The 18,208-nt window shown below is 46.9% G+C and overlaps 2 protein-coding genes across 2 annotated transcripts; both read right to left on the reverse strand.

Moving 5' to 3' along the window:
• Positions 1 to 1,064: 1,064 nt before the first annotated feature.
• tmem121b (transmembrane protein 121B) lies at positions 1,065 to 2,258 on the reverse strand (the record flags this gene model as incomplete). The annotated part of the gene is made up of 1 exon (XM_084447709.1): positions 1,065 to 2,258. One exon carries the CDS (start codon positions 2,256 to 2,258, stop codon positions 1,065 to 1,067), a length of 1,194 nt encoding a protein of 397 aa, XP_084303835.1.
• A 1,424-nt stretch (positions 2,259 to 3,682) lies between these two features.
• mkrn1 (makorin, ring finger protein, 1) lies at positions 3,683 to 12,684 on the reverse strand. Its single transcript, XM_084447799.1, has 8 exons — positions 12,594 to 12,684; positions 11,618 to 11,749; positions 7,891 to 8,117; positions 6,643 to 6,872; positions 5,844 to 6,058; positions 4,531 to 4,641; positions 4,080 to 4,227; positions 3,683 to 3,935 (listed from the first exon to the last, which is right to left on the reverse strand). The coding sequence occupies exons 1-8, from the start codon at positions 12,665 to 12,667 to the stop codon at positions 3,723 to 3,725; spliced, it is 1,350 nt and encodes a 449-aa protein (XP_084303925.1). The 5' UTR covers positions 12,668 to 12,684; the 3' UTR covers positions 3,683 to 3,722.
• Between the last annotated feature and the right edge of the window lie 5,524 nt (positions 12,685 to 18,208).

Genomic DNA, 18,208 nt, shown 5'->3' on the forward strand with positions numbered 1-18,208 from the left:
GGTGTCCCCATAGATGTTTGTGTTTCCCCTTATTCATGGGCTGAGTTCCAAGTTGTAAAACTAAACGAGTAAGTTTTTGCTATGAATAAACACCTGGGAGGAGATTGTCTCGCCATTTTCTATGGAAACATCACTCCACTATAAATGGTGCTAGGTGACAAAATGCAATGGCTGAAACTCTATAGATAAAATCAAATATAAATTGTCAATAGCTGTCAATTACATAAATTGTATAGATGTCAAATCAAGAATACCAATAAAATGTCTAAAATTGGCCCACATGATTGAATGTAGTAATGCGTCTTGTCTTCAGGAAAGGAAAGTTGATAAGTTTGGCATTGACTACGCCTACTCTGTCTGCTAGTCAAGCTAATTGACGCAGGTCGTTGAGGTAGGCTACAGGTGAGCCTGACGTCAGCATTTAGGGATTTGCCATGTAAAAAACACACCATATTCATAAGACATAACAACCGTTTGATTTCCATGTAGGGCATAAAACACAATTTCGCATCAAAATGTGACCACTACGCATAGCCTACTACTACTAGCCTACTATTAACCTAAATGACGCACAGAGGTTTCCTCCATTCGTTGTTTGGAAAACAGCAGTTGGAATGAACACAGACTGGTATACCATACGTTTATCAATATAAAACACCAATTTACATCTGTAGACCATAACCAGGACGTCACGTCGAAACTAACCATACCCATTTTGATATTGCACTTAGCCTATTCGACGGATGAATGAGGATATCTCTCTCTCTCTGCCTGCTGAGGATCTCTCTCTCTCTCTCTGCTCTACATTTTAAGTGCATGTCAATAACTTTAACATCAGACAATAAACAACCACAATTTCACAAGAATATCTCATATTGGTGTTGTAGAATAGATCATTCTGGCAAAGTCAATTGGCGGTGTTGAGGTGCATAATAATTGCGCGGCTTTGACTGTAGCACCTGTTGAAAAGTGAGAGATCGTCTGTAAGGCTGTTGTTGACACCTAGCTTTCCGTCAGAATCGCACCACTGATGTATTCCATCACAATATGGGGAAATGCCAGACCTACGACTGAGTAGTGACGGCCAGGGTGTTGACATAGCCATGAGGACACATGTCGTTTTCGGAGACGCAGTGAGAGAATTGCGGGTTGCTCCCGCTGACAAACCTGCTGACGCCCCTCACCGCCACGCACTGCTCGATCAGCTCCAGGCACTTACAACCCAGGAAGAACATATTCTTGAACATGAAAACCGATATAGGCATTTTGAAAACATAGACTTGAAAGCACCTGACCACCAACAAGGGGGCGTTGACCAGCACACCGGCGAAGAACCTCGCCCAGACCCACCGACAGCGCATCTCCGAGGCCGTCAGCTCGTACAGCCATATTACCGGGACGCCCAAGGCGACGAAATACACAGAAATGACTGTGTACTTCAGGTAGACTGTGGGTATCTCGTTCCTAAGCAGCATCTCCACCAAGGTGAAGCTGTCGATCAGATCCAGGCAGGTGCTCAGGAAGCAGCTCTGGGAGTGGTGCCGCGTCGCTCCGTTCAGGTCCTCGATGATGGAGTTGATGAGGCAGTAAAGTAGCGGCACCGACAGCAGGACGACAACCTTAAAGCCGGTGACACCAAACGGAACTTTGAGCGCAATGAGGTCCAGGATCGAAGTCTCAAATATAAGCACCACTTTAGGGGTGCAGGCGATAACGTAAATAAGCCAGGCCAGGTAGGCGTAGGTGAACTCCCCGAGGTTGCAGCCGAATATGGAGCTCTTCTGGTGGAAGCCACAGGCCCGCTCTCTTTTGCTCCTTGCATTCTTCATGAAGAATATTCCCCAGCCCGATATCACCACCAGGTCCGTGGCTATCCACGAGCACCAGTAGAGATCCGTGAAGACGATGAGGTAGAAATCCAGGATTCCGCCCTGGAAGATGAGGAGGAGGAAGCACAGGACCTTGTACAAGACGTTCCTCTTGGATTTTTGCACGAACAGGGGAGCGGTCTGCATGAATTCCCCGGACGTCATAATGTAAGCAGCGGCCGCAGCGGCTGAAGAGACGAGGGGCTTGGTGCTGCTCTCCTCCGGGTTGGCGCTGCCGCTGGACGTCTGCGTGTCCCTCCTGGACGAGGCGCTCCTGAGAAAAAGCTGCCCGTTTTCCGGAGCCGAAGAGACGGGTGAGTCGGGACTGATCGCCGCTTCGGGTTGGGGATGGTTGGCCTTGGGATTGTCGTTAACAATTTCTGCGATCATTGTATTTCGCGTTCGCCTCCTTTCTCCTTTTATTTTTTCGTAGTGATAGATGCTTTGAGGTGCATAGCGGTAGGGCGAGCGCAAATCCTGGCATGGAGTTCCTCGACATCGGAATGTAAGGGACCCGGGATAACTTCATGTTCCGATACTAAATGATAACATCACGATCCACTGCAAATTGATGGGTCATGATGATAATAATAAATGATGAATAAGAATAGCCTTATAATTTCAGTACACAGGCACTTTCCTGAAAACAGAATTGCACTGGCACATGCGCTTCTGTGTCACTTTCCAATTTCTCACTGGAAAGAAAATGTCCTTTTTTTTATTATTACTTTAATTACTACTAGAACTGTCACCTTACATCACAGACAGACCCTCTGAAGATGAGAACATGAGAAGCATTTTAACAAGAATGCATAAGTAACATGAAATTCACATCAAACACTTTCGAACTTTGATAATAAACTTTATTTTCAAGTTATGGTGGATGGCTGTGAACCATAGAAAACACACATTTCAGTATAAACATATGCATTCCGATGGAGTTCAGTAAGAACTGACCAGCTGTCTGGAGGTTGTGGGTGGGCATCTGCCAGCCTAGCTTAATATGCATTACTCACTTGAAGCAAACAAAAAATATGAACATTTCATAGACAGGTATTCTGATGAACATTCAGCCCCAGTATTTTCTGCATTTAAGTCTGCTGTGAGATTCCAGATCACATAAGCGTTGGTTTGAGGAAGGACTTGTCATTAGCTACCACAGGTGTTCCTGAATGGGTGAGATTCAGGACGGCTAAAAATGTGCACACGGGCACATTACAAAAAATCTATTTTAGAGATAAAAAGGTGTTCACCGTCGTTCCTTCCCACGCGGAAGGAAAAGTAAGAAAGGCAGTGAACTATAAGACCCCCACCCAATTCAATTCAGTGCATGAGAAGAGGATAATTCCAGAACCACCACCAGTTACAGTACATGGAGTTGTGTTAAGTTGGTGCATCCTCAAAAGTCTCCAAATCAAAAAATCAACACCTGGGTAAATGATAAACAAGTCAAACCCACAGCCACAAATAAACTCAAGAAGGTTTATTAGCGATTTTTTTTTGTTTTTATTACTTTTTTTTAATTTTTTGTGTTACTTCTCATTTTGTTTTTTCTTTTGTTTTCTTTTTTTCCCTCTGTACATGAACCGGACAAGGGTTGATTCACAAGGACAGGTTACTAGAAAATGTTTAGCACGAGCGCACCGACCTCATCGTAGAACTGTTTTGTTGTTTTTAATAATATTTTTCTTTTCATTTAGTTCATTTATTAATGGCCTGCTGAAAGGCACTGCCACAACACGGGGGGAAAAAAGCTACTGTCCATCACTCACACGAGACAGTCCATTCTAGTGTCTAGTATAGGTGGGGAGACGGGGGGGGGGGGGGGCGGGGTTAGTGGAGGGGGCAGGGCTGCTATAGGTAAATCTCGTAGATGTCGTCCAGCTCCTCGTGAAACAAGTCCCACTCGTCCTCTGAGTCTGTGACCTCGTCGTCGGTCCCCGCGGCCAACAGCATGAGGAGCATCTCGCTCAGCTCGAACGTCACCATCTCCTCGTCCTCGTTGTCGAACGAGTCGCTGCTCTCCCGCTCGTCGAAGAGGTCCCACAGGGGCGTTCTTCTTGAGCTCTACAGCACAGAGGGGGGGGGGACATCCATATTAGACCTGTCTAAAAGACCTTTAGCACCCGGGCTCGTTTCCCTGTTCAGTCCCCCATGCGTACGCTCCCGTGTCCGGTCCCCGGACCCCCCGCGGTGTCCGGCGCGTCTTACCCGGTTCCTCCCGGTGGAGCCCGCCGCTTGTCGTCGCTGGGGCTGCGGCTCCTCCAGGCGTCCGTCGGGGAAGGCGTGCTTGTAGAAGCAGTTGGAGCCGAACGGGCAGGTCCCGCGACCCTCGTCGAAATAGCGACACGCTTTGCTCCTGGAGAAGACGAGGAGGGGGGAGGGGGGGGATCAGTCAGCGTTTCGGCAGGTTAGGATCCTCCAGCCAGCCGAGACACGGGCACGACAGTAACGACCCGTTACATCGATCGGCGCGCCCCGGACTTCCACGGTGACTGATGTCGGTCTGAGGAGCAGTTCATCAGTCACGGGAAGATCTCATTTACCTAAGAGGTTTGTGCGAGACGGCCCTGGGGAGTGTCTCGTCGAGGCTCGGAGAAATATGCGGCGGCAAATCTAATCATACAGTACATGCTCCATGTCATCCTTGTACAGTACATACCCCATGCCATCCTTGTACTTCTGAATGAGCTTCTGCTTGTCCTCCTTGTCCTCGACCCAGTACTCGCTCGGGATGACGAAGTTGGATGTGATGCGGCACTCTGGACAGGACCTGTGGAGAAGCAGAGAAGTCCAGAGGAGGGGCGGTCAAGGACAGAACAGGTTAGCCTCGCCGTGCCAGACTTAAGAGATCATTGTCTCCATTGAAAGTCGTTGGTCAGCGCCGAAAACTGACGCTATCAATCAGAGCCACTGCCTGCATCTCCCACCTTACCACAAACAAACAGGAGTGAAGAATCAAAACATTGAACATGTCACCGCCCCATTGGGTAAGACTGTCCTTAAGTTCGACCTCCCCCTCTCTTCCCCTCCGGGCTAGTTCGACCTTCCCCCCTCTCCCCCTCCGGGCTAGTTCGACCTCCCCCTCTCTCCCCCTCCGGGCTAGTTCGACCTCCCCCTCTCTCCCCCTCTCTCCCCCTCCGGGCTAGTTCGACCTCCCCCTCTCTCCCCCTCTCTCCCCCTCCGGGCTAGTTCGACCTCCCCCTCTCTTCCCCTCCGGGCTAGTTCGACCTCCCCCTCTCTTCCCCTCTGGGCTAGTTCGACCTCCCCCTCTCCCCCCCTCCAGGCTAGTTCGACCTCCCCCTCTCTCCCCCTCCGGGCTAGTTCGACCTCCCCCTCTCTCCCCCTCCGGGCTAGTTCGACCTCCCCCCCTCTCCAGGCTAGTTCAACTTCCCCCTCTCTCCCCCTCCGGGCTAGTTCAACCTCCCCCTCTCTCCCCATCCGGGCTAGTTCGACCTCCCCCCCTCTCCCCCCCTCCAGGCTAGTTCAACTTCCCCCTCTCTCCCCCTCTCCCCCCCTCCAGGCTAGTTCAACTTCCCCCTCTCTCCCCCTCTCCCCCCCTCCAGGCTAGTTCAACTTCCCCCTCTCTCCCCCTCTCCCCCCCTCCAGGCTAGTTCAACTTCCCCCTCTCTCCCCCTCCAGGCTAGTTCGACCTCCCCCCCTCTCCCCCCCTCCAGGCTAGTTCAACTTCCCCCTCTCTCCCCCTCCAGGCTAGTTCGACCTCCCCCCCTCTAGGCTAGTTCAACTTCCCCCTCTCTCCCCCTCCAGGCTAGTTCGACCTCCCCCCCTCTCCCCCCCTCCAGGCTAGTTCAACTTCCCCCTCTCTCCCCCTCTCCCCCCCTCCAGGCTAGTTCAACTTCCCCCTCTCTCCCCCTCTCCCCCCCTCCAGGCTAGTTCAACTTCCCCCTCTCTCCCCCTCCGGGCTAGTTCGACCTCCCCCTCTCTCCCCCTCCGGGCCAGTTGGACCTTCCTTACTTGATGATCTTGCTCTCAAACTGCTTGGCGCTCCTCCACTTGCGGATGCACTTGAGGCAGTAGCAGTGGCTGCAGTTGGACAGGATGCCGAAGCGCCGCTCGCTGGGGTTGGCCTTCTCGAACACCACCTCCATGCACACGCCGCACATCATGTCTTTACTGCGCTGGATGGCGAACGAGATCTCCATGTCTTTCTCGTGTGCCTCGATGCAAGCCTGAGGAGGGGAAACCAAACCGGCACGGTTAAAACACGAGAGGAAAAGGAAAAATCAATGAACCACAGCTTCACTGTTAGCTCAGCTCTTCTCGTTCAAAGCCTGCCCACGTAGTTTTCTATCTGGTAAATGGGACGCACTTATATAGCAGGCTGCCATGATGTGATGCGCTAGCCTGCTCACTGGGAGCAATTTGGTGTTCAGTATCTCGCCCGAGGACACTTCGACATGTGGACAGGAGGAGCTGGGATTTGAACTACCGACCCTACGATCACTGGACCGCCCCCTGGAAGCTGTCAACCACACCAGATGGGGGTCGCTGTAGAGCGGCGGATCCCTCGCGCCGAAATTAAACTAACCCCCCCTCGGGAGTGGCGGCCCAATATGCCACGCCCCCTTGGTTATCTGGCGAGACTGGGGCGCAAGGTCACCCGGTCCACGGTGGGGCAGCTGCGCCAGAACCTGATGGTTAGACCGCTACGCCGCCGCGGACGCCTGGCGGCCAACCACCCCTGACCTGTCGGTTTGTTTCCGGTGACACGTCTGGACTTGGGGCGAGGGGTCGGGGTTGGGGGCGGGGTTACCTTGGTGTGCTCCGACCGCTGGGCGCTGTCGGTGGGGTGGAGCACCTGCAGGCCGCACATGTCGCACACGTCGCCGTGGAGGTAGGCGCAGTTGAGGCCGTAGCGGCATTCTCCCACGGCAGCGTACGGACACAGCTGCTTCCTCAGCTCCTTGTCCTCGTCTCCTCCGGACGGGTCCTTCCCTACGTCCTCGATGAGGGGGACTGACCCCCCCACCTTCACAGGGTCGGCTAGGGAGGGACGGACGGGGACACGCGCACAAAGGCGTGCACACACAGACATACACACACACACACACGCACACACAGGCGCGCGCACACACACACCCGTACACACAGGCACAAACACACACACACAGGTGCACACACATAGACGTACACACACACAGGCGCACACACACACAGGCACACACACACACAGGCACACAGGCACACACACACACACAGGCACACACACGCACACACGCACACACACACACGCACACACACGTTCAACTCAGAAACCCGATTATAGAAAACTGACAGAAATAGCCCAAACCACAAACACAGTCAGCCACAAGCCACAGATTCAATCTCGTCCCCTGTGGGCTGGCCAGGAAGATGGCGGCCCTTCCAGTGACAGCCTGAGGTCTGGCAGAGGCCCAGGGAGAGACACAGCGCTGTACCAAGCCCTCTACTGACGAGGTCACACTTAGAGCGGCAGACAAAACCGCTCTCTGCTCCATATCAATAATAAAATCCACAGCGGGCCAGTTAATGTGAAATCTTCTTTTTAACATTAACCATCGTCATTAAAATCTGGCCAGCCAGAGTGGACGGTAGCCTCATGAGACCATCCTGATGTCACAAGCTCACGTTGTTACTCGCAAATCAGTCTGGATACTCTCGATAGAGAACATTTTGAAAACGATCTCGCCAATCAGCGTTGGTTCTGATGAATTTGACATACAGCTACGCTGGGCGGGTTTATGACCGTGAGTAGCGGTTGAAGTTAGCGTGTGATAAACCTTTTCAGAGTTTCCAACAGAGAAATCCCAGACGGTTATGCTAGTTAAACTATCTGGCACGTCAGATTAAGTGGTTAGTACATTTGGATATAACAACTAAGTGAATGGGAATGTTGTGGTGAATGTTGATATTCAATCTTGTACGCTAAACATTCCCAGACAGAGCGCACAGAAAATCCTCAAAAAAATTAGACTGTTGGCGTTGGCGTGTCACCAGCAGCCCGGTGGCAACGCACGCTCACCTCGTCCGCAGTAGGGCTGCCCGGGCACGAACTCAGCAGCGTTGACCCAGTCGCCTGCCCCTGAGCCATGTGGCGTCTCGGGGCTGCTGGCCACGTCACTTGGCCCACTGGGCGCGACGTCCGGGGCGTGGCCGGCGAGAGGAGGCGGGGCCGAGGCGGCGGGCAGCGGCAGCGGCGGGGAGGGCCCTTGCAGGTCGTCCTGCTTGGTCGGTTTGGAGTGTTCAAACCTGGATGGAGGAGAGAGAGCAGCGTGCGTTATTGACCCCCGTGGAAATTCTACATTTCAACTCGTCGGTCTATTCCGCAAAGTCCACAATCTGACTGAAGGGAACGGAGCTTTCTTTCAATATCCCACACTTGACTTATGAGGAATATTGAATCTTCACAATAAACTTTTTATAGACCTAGACAAATACTTGTATGGTCCTCAAAGGTATCCATGCATCTATTCATGCATAGCATACAAAGCATGTATCCCAGGAGCCTATATAACCGCTAGCCTATCAATATTGAATGCTCTTCTGGTGCACAAAAGGGATTGCATAACATACAGTGCTGCCTCGTGGAAGGGTAGGCTATTCCTTTGTACCTAGGCTTTTTCACAGATTCAAAGTCAAATGTAAAAGTAGCACAATCCATGCTCTGTCAAAAAGGCGCTTTCAAAGCCACACTATTCATTCAGACCATCTATGGTGTGTTCTGTCATTTCAATGTTACCATATCTTATCTTTAACTACGCAAGTCTTTCCGTGTAATCTGGGTGCTATGTTTAGGCTCTGACTGAAGATTTGTTTTCAGGTCAGTGACACAAAAAGGGACTGGGAGGGGGTAGGCTGGGAAGAGAACAGAGACCATCGCCAAAACTAAGATAAGCTTGTCCTTCTGATGGCCTCACACCTACTATGATCTTAGCCAGCAGCATGTACTGACCACTGCAACCAGAAACAATGAATTAAGACATGATTTAAAAAAAAAAACATGGCTGACATAACCAACTAGAAAACCATGCAGTCCAAGCTGAAACGTCACTGCAAACTCATTTAAATATTCCATGGTTAAAAGTTAGAGAAGGGATAGTTACATCTTGTGTAGGATTTTCTTTGTGATCGATCCCTGAAAATACTACCTGGTATGCTCTTTAATAAAGCTCTGTACTTATGACATATTGATTTTGTGACATCATCAATATGAATTCCATAGAACTGGAATATCTGTGAAAAATTCCAATTGAAGAGTGATGTCACAGCTACTGTGATAAGGGAGTGATGTTACAGCTAATCATAGGTCACAATAAAAGATGGACGTCACTTCTGCAGAATGTAAACAAAATTTGGAGACAAAATGTGGTTGTCAATTTGAAGACACTGAGCAGATTCAATAATTAGCAATAAAGAGTGGGAGTTGAGACTTAACAGTACGTGTGGAGTAGTGGACAGTCGATACCCCACATTTGTCTATAAATAAGTATGTTCTATTCTAACTCCACACTCTGAAGTCGCATTGTCCCAAGACACAGCTTGACAAAGATCCCGCCCCTAGCGCTGATTGGCTAATCGTTAGAGGCTGCAGCCTCATTTGTCACTTATATTTTAATTGGAGAACCAGTTGTTTCACATAGCAACACCAGACCAAGAATCAGCACCGTTAGTGGAAGGATTCGACTGTCTGTAACCAGGCTACAAGAGTACAGTACTTCACTATCAATCGACCCTATTTAACCAAATTCATGTTTGCATTAAACCTGGTGTGTACATACTGAAATAGCCTAGGCCTATGCAAGGCGGTCTGTGTGGCCCACGGTAGACATTGGACTTCACTGTGAATTGGAGTTAATTTAGAGGCCTAGAATCTAGTCGGCCTAAATCTTGCCCTATATCATATTTCCTTTGCCACGTAATGAATAGGCCTAGATAAGCTATAAACTCGGGACAAGCTTTTAAGCAAAAAAAAAAGAAAAGTTTTGCATGTGATGATGTCCTAGATTTAGCCTGGTTTGATTTCATTACATTTCTTACCAAATTATCGTCAACCAGCCGACTCGACTAGCGACTCGTAGGAAAGAACAACAAGAGCAACTCCCAGGCTACAACACAGAATTACTAATGCTGGCTGGCGGCCTGAGCGCCCTGCCATAACATCGGAACAAACACCCTTATCTCGCCCCCAACCGCCTTTGCCTTACCACACATTCCCAGACCCCATCACTAGCCCCACTCTGGCCTTAGAAACCCACTCAACCATTGGGCAAACAAGGTCTGTGGGAAGGGTGGGGGGGGCTTGAAATACGCATAAATAAATGACGGAGGCGCGCTCTGCAGCAGAATGGAGGAATGAACCGAGTGAACCCAGCAACAGTGGCGGAGAGGGATGGGGCACTTAGAAAAAGAGAACAGGAGAGAGAGAGAGAGACAGAGACACACACAGTGTTATGCAATTGCCATGCAGGCTGCAGTGTGCTTCGTCTGGCCTGGGGGCTGGAAAGAGAGACAGACAGACAGAGAGAGAGAGGGAGGGAGAGCGAGCGCTACAATAGCTATGGCCCCAGTGGAATTCATCCACAATAAAGCACACTGGGGCCCATTCTCCGGGGTCTTTAAAGGAGGTGGGGGGGGGGGAGTGGGGGGAGCCCACCCCCCCCACGGATCACGGGGGAATAATGAGGACACCCTATGATCCGCATCTCCATCATACATACCAACACAACAACACACGACGGGAGGGACGCAAACAACAAGTCTTATCAGCAGAGGATAACCGTCCAGGCGAGTTCGCATGTCAGGCAGAGTTATCAAACATACGGCTAACAAAGCCAGCCCTGTCTGGACCAGACCTGGGGGAGCAGCGGTAACTATGGGGACGCACTTGAACGCAGACACATGAAGGAGACACTGTCTGGCTTCGCTGACGTCTGGCTCAAGTGAACGTGCGGGACTCTAGACACACTTCAGTGGCATTACTCAAGGCTAGTCAGCGACTCCCTACACCGTGGCTAATATAGGCCTAAATGTTTATGATTGAGGAAAGAGTTCAACATCTAATCTCTAACAACAATCTCTTAATAGCTGAATTATCCCATTCGATATGCACGGAAGTAACCCTGCAATAATAGACTAATGTAAATCAACACCGTCACATCTTCTTGAGTCAGGTTTCGTTAATTTCGCCATTTTATTTATTTATTTACCTATATTTAAACTGTCACCCAAGCTGACCTTAACTTGGGCAAACGTCCAAAGAAATACACTGGCACCGCTAACATGAAAATGGCACAAAAACAGTTTCCACAGTAACAGATACTCTATTTGATTATTTCCCAACCAATTATGTAGTAATTTGATGACTTTGCAGTAGTGGGGTCATGTAGCCTACTGCCAGGGTAATGCTGACATCTCTCTATTGGCACTATCATGAACAACACACATCATGAACAACATGTTGACATTAGTGACCGCTGTTCTCAGGTGTCAGATCCTCTGAAAGTACATTCCACAACAGTTCTCAGAAGGCGCCCAGCTAACAAGGATGCCATGTCAAGCAAACACCATGCTGTGGCCAATGCCAAACAGAGGAATATGTTGAGCCTTTACCAATAGGCAGAGGACACAACATAGTCAACAATTTGAGTACATCGTGGAAGGACATTGGCTTTTGGCCCACATTAGACAACTGTCAAGAAACTATGCCTCACTTTACCCCCTTAAATCTTGATGTTTAAGTTGTCCTTTACCTGCAACGGTCCCCAAACACACAGTTTCCTTTCTGAAAGAACTTGCAAATCATGACTGCTGGTTTGCTGTTGGTGAGGTCATGGGAATATCGACAGTTGTCCCCTTCTTTGCAAAGCCCATGCATGAAATACCTGCAAAGGAAATGAGACAAGTTGCAACTCCATTCACGACACACATCATTAGCTTACTGCAAGGCCCACAGTGTGCAGCATAATGAATTAAAGTTAAGACAATAACCACACGTGGGTCACAAGAACAATGTGTGGGTCCACATTTCCTCTCTACATGGCTCTTGTTTCCCCACTGTAAACAAATTGACATTCGCATTCACACGAATGTTACTGTCATAGATAACGTTACAGCCAAACAATGCTGCCATCAAAATCTGTAGTAGTAGCCAAACATTTTGTAGTTAGCTAGCTAGTTTAAAGTTCCAACAAAGGGAACTAACTAACGTTCATAGTGGCTAACCAGTATCAAATAATGGGACTTTAAATAGCTAGCTATGCTAACGATATATCGGGAGTCTGGTTGGTGTAACGTTACCCTCACTTCAGCAGAGCTAGTGCTATCTAGCTCACGTCAGTGGCTGTGAAAATGAACTTGACTCTGGGGAAATACAAGTAATTGAGGAAATATAACTGTTTAATTCGATTCGAGTGTTTTCAAACTTGCGGTTCTCATTTTGTCGCGATCATCACGGTCGTTGCTCAATCCGTCTTTACCAATGACTGTTAGTGTTAGGGAATAAAGAGCAGCCAGTAATGCATGCAGCATTAATGCCCGAGCGAAGCAGTTTGTTATCGGCTTGGCGAATCACAACAAACCAGACAGCTGAGCTGAGCTCGAAACGGCCCAAAAGACGGCGTCTGTCTGTCAGTCACTCGCAAACGATCCAACCCGCCACCTTTTGGTACCAATCGGTAGAAAACATCAAAGACTGCGCGATAGTTTGGTTCTTGGGTCTTGTCTCACCTGCAGGTTACGTGCTTTGTCCAGCCTCCTGTTATCGTTGGAGCCGCTGGAGATGCTGCTGCTGCCTCCGCCATTGCTGTTTATGTTGAAGACCTGGCACCCGGATCTTCCGGAAAGCCGGGCTCCGAATCGGGGATTTTCGGAAACGCAGCACTTCTGATGCCCCGAGATGTGAAGCATGAGCCTCCACCGCCAGAGGCAACTAGAGCAACTAGATTCATATTTCTATATTTGAAATAAGGATTAGAGAATTATGATGTCCTGTATTTTCAACCCCTTTTCATTTTATTTGTGAGAATTTTAGATTGTCTAAATTACATGCAATTTACCACTTCTGTGGGCAGGTTTCGGGATGATTGTTTAGATTATCTTTACCATGACAAACGAAACACAATTTAGAGTAAGGTTGGGAGCGGTAGCTACTCTCTCTCTCTCTCTCTCTCTCTATCTCTCTCTCTCTCTCTATCACACACACACACACACACACGCACACACACACACACACACACACACACACACACACACGCACACACACACACACACACACACACACACGCACACACACACATACCGTCGTACAGTAAACGAAAGGTTGTTGAGTAGATTCCAAAGCCAAAGTCAAGGGTATCTACTGAGACAATGGGCTACTTACCTTAAATACTCCAAATTGAGCCAATGGAATTCCTCCCTTCGTCCAGGTGACACAAAGAGAGTTGTTTTCGGTAATAAAACGTGTTCTTTTTGTATTGGAGTATTTTTTTTAAATAATTATACCAGGCAAATCCACCACCACGCACAAGAAAAAATGTATGTGAAAAATAACACCAAATATCTATTCACTTGGAAATCAATAATCATTTTGTTGGGAACCTCTGTGCAACGTTGTTCCTCTGTACATTACTGAAACTCTTGATACATGTGGTGATGGTGCTAGCAACACACTTTATGTTTATTGTTTGACTTTCATTAAGTCTGTTGTATATTGCGTATTCTCTGTAAATAATATATTGTATTGCTTTTATTACTTGGCCAATAATTCTGAGAGATCTTTGTACATATATACTGTACATAAACGCCTTTTATCTTTAATTATCTGTATACAGTATGCACTGCTCTCTTAACACATTTACTAATATATTAAATTGTAGGCTACATATTTTTATTAGGCTATTTCACACTACTGCTTTGGCAATGTACAGTAAATATATGTTTCCGATGCCAATAAAGACCCTTTGAATTAGACAGAAGCCTTTATTTATATCAAGACAGGGAAGAACATACTGTGACCAGGTCTCTTTTACAGATGCTTACAAACAACATACCGTAATTCAGTGGCAGAGTACAGAAAGTTTATTTGAATTGAATTGAGACAGATAGATGTGAGGGAGTAATACCGACTTTTCTCCACTAGAGGACACTAAACACCTATGGCAAGGTTGGTAGCACAATTGAACATTGAGTGGAAGCTATGAAGACGTAAGTATTGCATGTGATGCAATAATCCAACAGCACAAGTAACAATATGAGGCTCATTGTGACAATTCATTTTTTAATTCATTAATTTATTGACATGAATGTTCACATTTAAGTGTTGTCTGGCTGAAGTGAAATAGTCAATAGTCTTGCAATTACATCTGTACCTGTAGGCTACTTAAGAGCTGTAGCTGTCCACTTGTGGTAATGCCAGTGTGAACAGGGCCAAAGTCAATCTATTCTAATTTTAAGAACACATATTTAGGAAAGGTCATGGAAGACAGTCTCTTGCATTTTCTTCATGCAGTAAAAATCCTCCTACCATTCACCACCACCTATCTGTGCAAAAGTGACTTCTCAACTAAATTCTGAAAGAATATAATAGAAGGTTTATTTGCCATATATAACCAGTACAGGTACATTGGAATTCGTGTTATTGCTTGTCCCATCCGATCATGGTTGACCGTGTCAACAGCTCAAGTCAAAGCAGAGCAACAGATTGGACACTGAGCATAGTCTGAGAGCAGCTGTCTTCCATCACCCCCAGTGTTGGGCAAGTTACTTAATAAAAGTAATCAAGTAAAGTTATTGATTACTTTCTCTAAATTGTAATTAGATTACTTTATTGATTTCTCTCTGAAAAGTATTCAGATTTCCAATTACTTTACTTTTGAGTTACAGTTTCGACCCTAGTATCGACACTGGTGACATAAACAGTCAGTTCAGCGATGACTGCAGAGACTGCGTCAACCAAATGAAAGGGAGCAGGCACACGCATAAGTAAAGGAGCACAGGTTTGGGAGCAGTAAGGGAGGTTGAAAGGAGCCAGTTGAGGTGGTTCAGGCATCTAGTGAGGATTCCTCCTGGGCACCTCCCTAGGGAGGTGTTCCAGGTGTGTCCAGCTGGGAGGAGGCCGCAGGGTAGACCCAGGACCATGTGGCGGGTCTGTGAGCAGCTAAAGATCCCCCAGGCAGCAGGGCTGGTTGATGTTGCTAGGGAAAGGGATGTCTGGGGCCCCCTGCTGGAACTGCTGCCTCTGCGACCCGGCCCCAGATAAGCGGATGACGATGGATGGATGCATGGATGCCTTACATTCCAAGTTACTGGAAAAAGTAATCTGATTACAGTAATCTGTTACTTTGTAATCAGTTACTCCCAACACTGATCACCACAGACCTATATACTCTTATCAGGACTAAAGCACATCCCCAACTATCTTGTTAGTAAAAACTAATTTGAGCATACCCCTTTTCTTTAATACAGCCCAAATATCTCCAAAGCTGCTAATCACTCGTTGACAAAATCTCTGAAAACAGGTAGCTGTAGTTTGGATATTTTTGCTGTTTGAAATTAGGACACGCTACCAATTGCTCTTCAGCAGTGTGAATTTCTGTCAAGGAATTTCAAAGGTCCCAAAATCCAATTCTACTGACACACTGGCTAGTCAACTAGTGAACGCAAATGTGTTTACTGTAATGAACTCTCCCACTTTTATTAACAGCAAATAATGTGTAGATGTCCAGATAAGCCACTGTGTCATGGTCTACTTCAACACTTAAGAGGAAGTGCATAGGGCAGGCAATGTAATTTGGCCAGAATTATCAAAAGAACAGCTAGATGTAATACTAAACCAACCAGCCTTTAACCAAGCCTAGGCCCGGCCTGGTTTGAGAGAGAGAGAGAGGGTGAGAGAGAGAAAGAGGAGGGGGGTTCCTGTAGATTGATAGCACGAGTGGCAGGGTTAGGGTTATAGATATAGATAGAATGGGAGTGAGATAGATAGACAGACAAGAAAAAGAGTCTTGCTGTGTGAATCAGTGTCACTCGTTTGAGTGATATCGCCAAACCGCGTCTGCAGTTAATCCACCACCTCTAAACGACACTGATGCCTCATTAACATCCCAGAGGTAATTAGAGAGCCTACACCAACCGCTCTATCCTGGAGAGAAAGATCGTCCCAGATCCATGATTGGCTATGATTAGCCTCCACACATGCTGTGGCCAAACACAACTCAGCACCTAGCTCATAATCATCGCCAGACCGAGAGCTCCAAGCCTCACAAGCCTAGTGTTTCCTGGACCCCTGAATAGTCAGTGACATCATGTTACTGTACATGTTTATGTATGAAATAATCTGAGAAATCAAGATGTGTAGCAGCTGATCAACAATAGCTGTCTACCCTGATATCAGTTTATTAAGAGTGGTTCTCTCTCTGGTTCAGATCAAAACGTTGACAAAACTAGCACTTTTGAGAAAATCAAATAATTGCTCTACCACCGTTTGGGTCATACAATGGATGTGGGTGGGCACTTTGAAAAATCATTCAAAAACATGTTAAACTCTCGATTTCAAAGACAAGAAGCTCACCGAGGGGGTAACTGGTGTAGATGTGTAGATCAATCCGCAGAGGGGATTCAGGCCAATAGGGAAGCGGAACTAATTATGGTAGCTATTGTTATTGTTTATGTTGCTAGGCCACCTAGTTTGCGGAAGTTTACACACGTATGTGCTGTGACTAAATAGTTCTATGCTAAATATTTAAAAAAGCCTTTCCAGATGAACTAGAATCTTACTTTATGGGGAATTATATATCAGAACGCCAACTAACACCTAGGTGAGTTTCTTGTCTTTGAAATTGAGAGTTTAACATGTTTTTTGAATGATTTTTCACGGTGCCCATCCACATCCATTGTATGACCGAAACGATGGTAGAGCAATTATCAGACTTTTTCAAAAGTGCTAGTTTTGTCAACTTCTTGATCTGAACCATTGTATCTGATCATATGTAACCTTAAAACAGGGCTAAACATGATTTTCCCCTTTACTACTCCTTTAAGTAACCCACGGCTGCGACCACATTTAGTATTAATATGCCGTCAATCTCATTGACGAGGCTATTGATAAGATCAAGCGGTAGGCCACTATGCTTTGCGTAGCAGCAACCACTCGCAGCAACCTTGCCTTTTTATTAATTACACCCGTGTTTACCTACTGTAGGTAGCCTATCTTATTACAAAAACGCACTCATCAGTCTGACTCCAACACTTCCACACCCCTACCAGCAAAAAGGAGTGCCCTGGAGAACTGTTTTAATAACTGCACCATAGCTGCAAATGTTCAAATAAACGTGAACCACCCGAATTATACCTGTATAGGCTTATGTGAACAAGGCCTACACAAATAGGCCTAGGCTAGATAGCCTCTGTTGCCTGGCAACCATTTAATTCAGAAGTATAGCCTATCGCGGAAGATTATGTAAATACTAAAATTATAAGAATGATCGGGTAAATAAATGACTGAATGTTACTACTGTGTGTGTTTTTTGTGAATATATATATATGTAGTAACCGTTGTAGAAAAGCAATTGACCACTTGAATGGTAGCCTATATTTAAGCAACTGACCCCGAGAGGCAGTGGGTTACACAGGATTTTACAACAGCTACAGGTGGTTTTTTTTTAACAACGTCGGGCCTAACAACGCCCCGTAGCTGTTGTAAAATCTTGTGTAACCCACTGCCTCTCGTGGTCAATTGCTTAAATATGCCACTGGGCTAACTACATAGAAGTACATGTCCTCAGGCCAGTAGACACAGCACACTCTCAAGTTTTCCAAATCATTTAGAAGTGTTGCTTAGCAGGTGTTGTTGCTAGGAGACCTGGGAAAAGATCAATACTGTGCAGTGAGGGGACAGAGTGGGATTTGGGGATTTTGATTTCCTGGTTTACAATAATAATCCAACCACAAAGACTCAGACCCCATTTTAAGCCAAGCTTTCAATCAAAAAAGGAAACATTATTTTCCCTCACATAACATATTTAAATACAGATAGTGAACAGGTTAGCCTAAATTAAAAACTCAACAACAGCAATGAAATCAGATTAGATTGGGGAAGTGTGTTGCTTGGATCCTCAAGAGTCAATACAATAATATTGATTGCAGGGTTTATGCAGAGCAAATAGGAAAAAAACACCACCACTTAACCCCCCAGACGTTATGATATCAAAGGTTTTGTTTGAACGAGCAATACTCCCAGTCTAGCACAGCCTCTGTTTTGGTGGGTGACATCAAAACATTGTGTTACATTGTTCATTCTTTCATCGGTTCCCTACCCAGAACCCTCTGTGGTCCGGTTTGGTATG

Source organism: Borostomias antarcticus (genome assembly GCF_949987555.1).
Source record: "Borostomias antarcticus genome assembly, chromosome: 13".
NCBI lineage: Eukaryota > Metazoa > Chordata > Actinopteri > Stomiiformes > Stomiidae > Borostomias > Borostomias antarcticus.

Excerpts from the sequence above, each read along its gene's own strand:
- mkrn1 (XM_084447799.1), bottom strand. The coding sequence starts at position 12,667 with ATGGCGGAGGCAGCAGCAGCATCTCCAGCGGCTCCAACGATAACAGGA. Across the intron at positions 4,228-4,530 it reads AAGTACAAGGATGGCATGGG|GAGCAAAGCGTGTCGCTATT; the intron begins GTATGTACTGTA and ends CGTCTTCTCCAG. Across the intron at positions 3,936-4,079 it reads GCTCCACCGGGAGGAACCGG|AGCTCAAGAAGAACGCCCCT; the intron begins GTAAGACGCGCC and ends TCTGTGCTGTAG.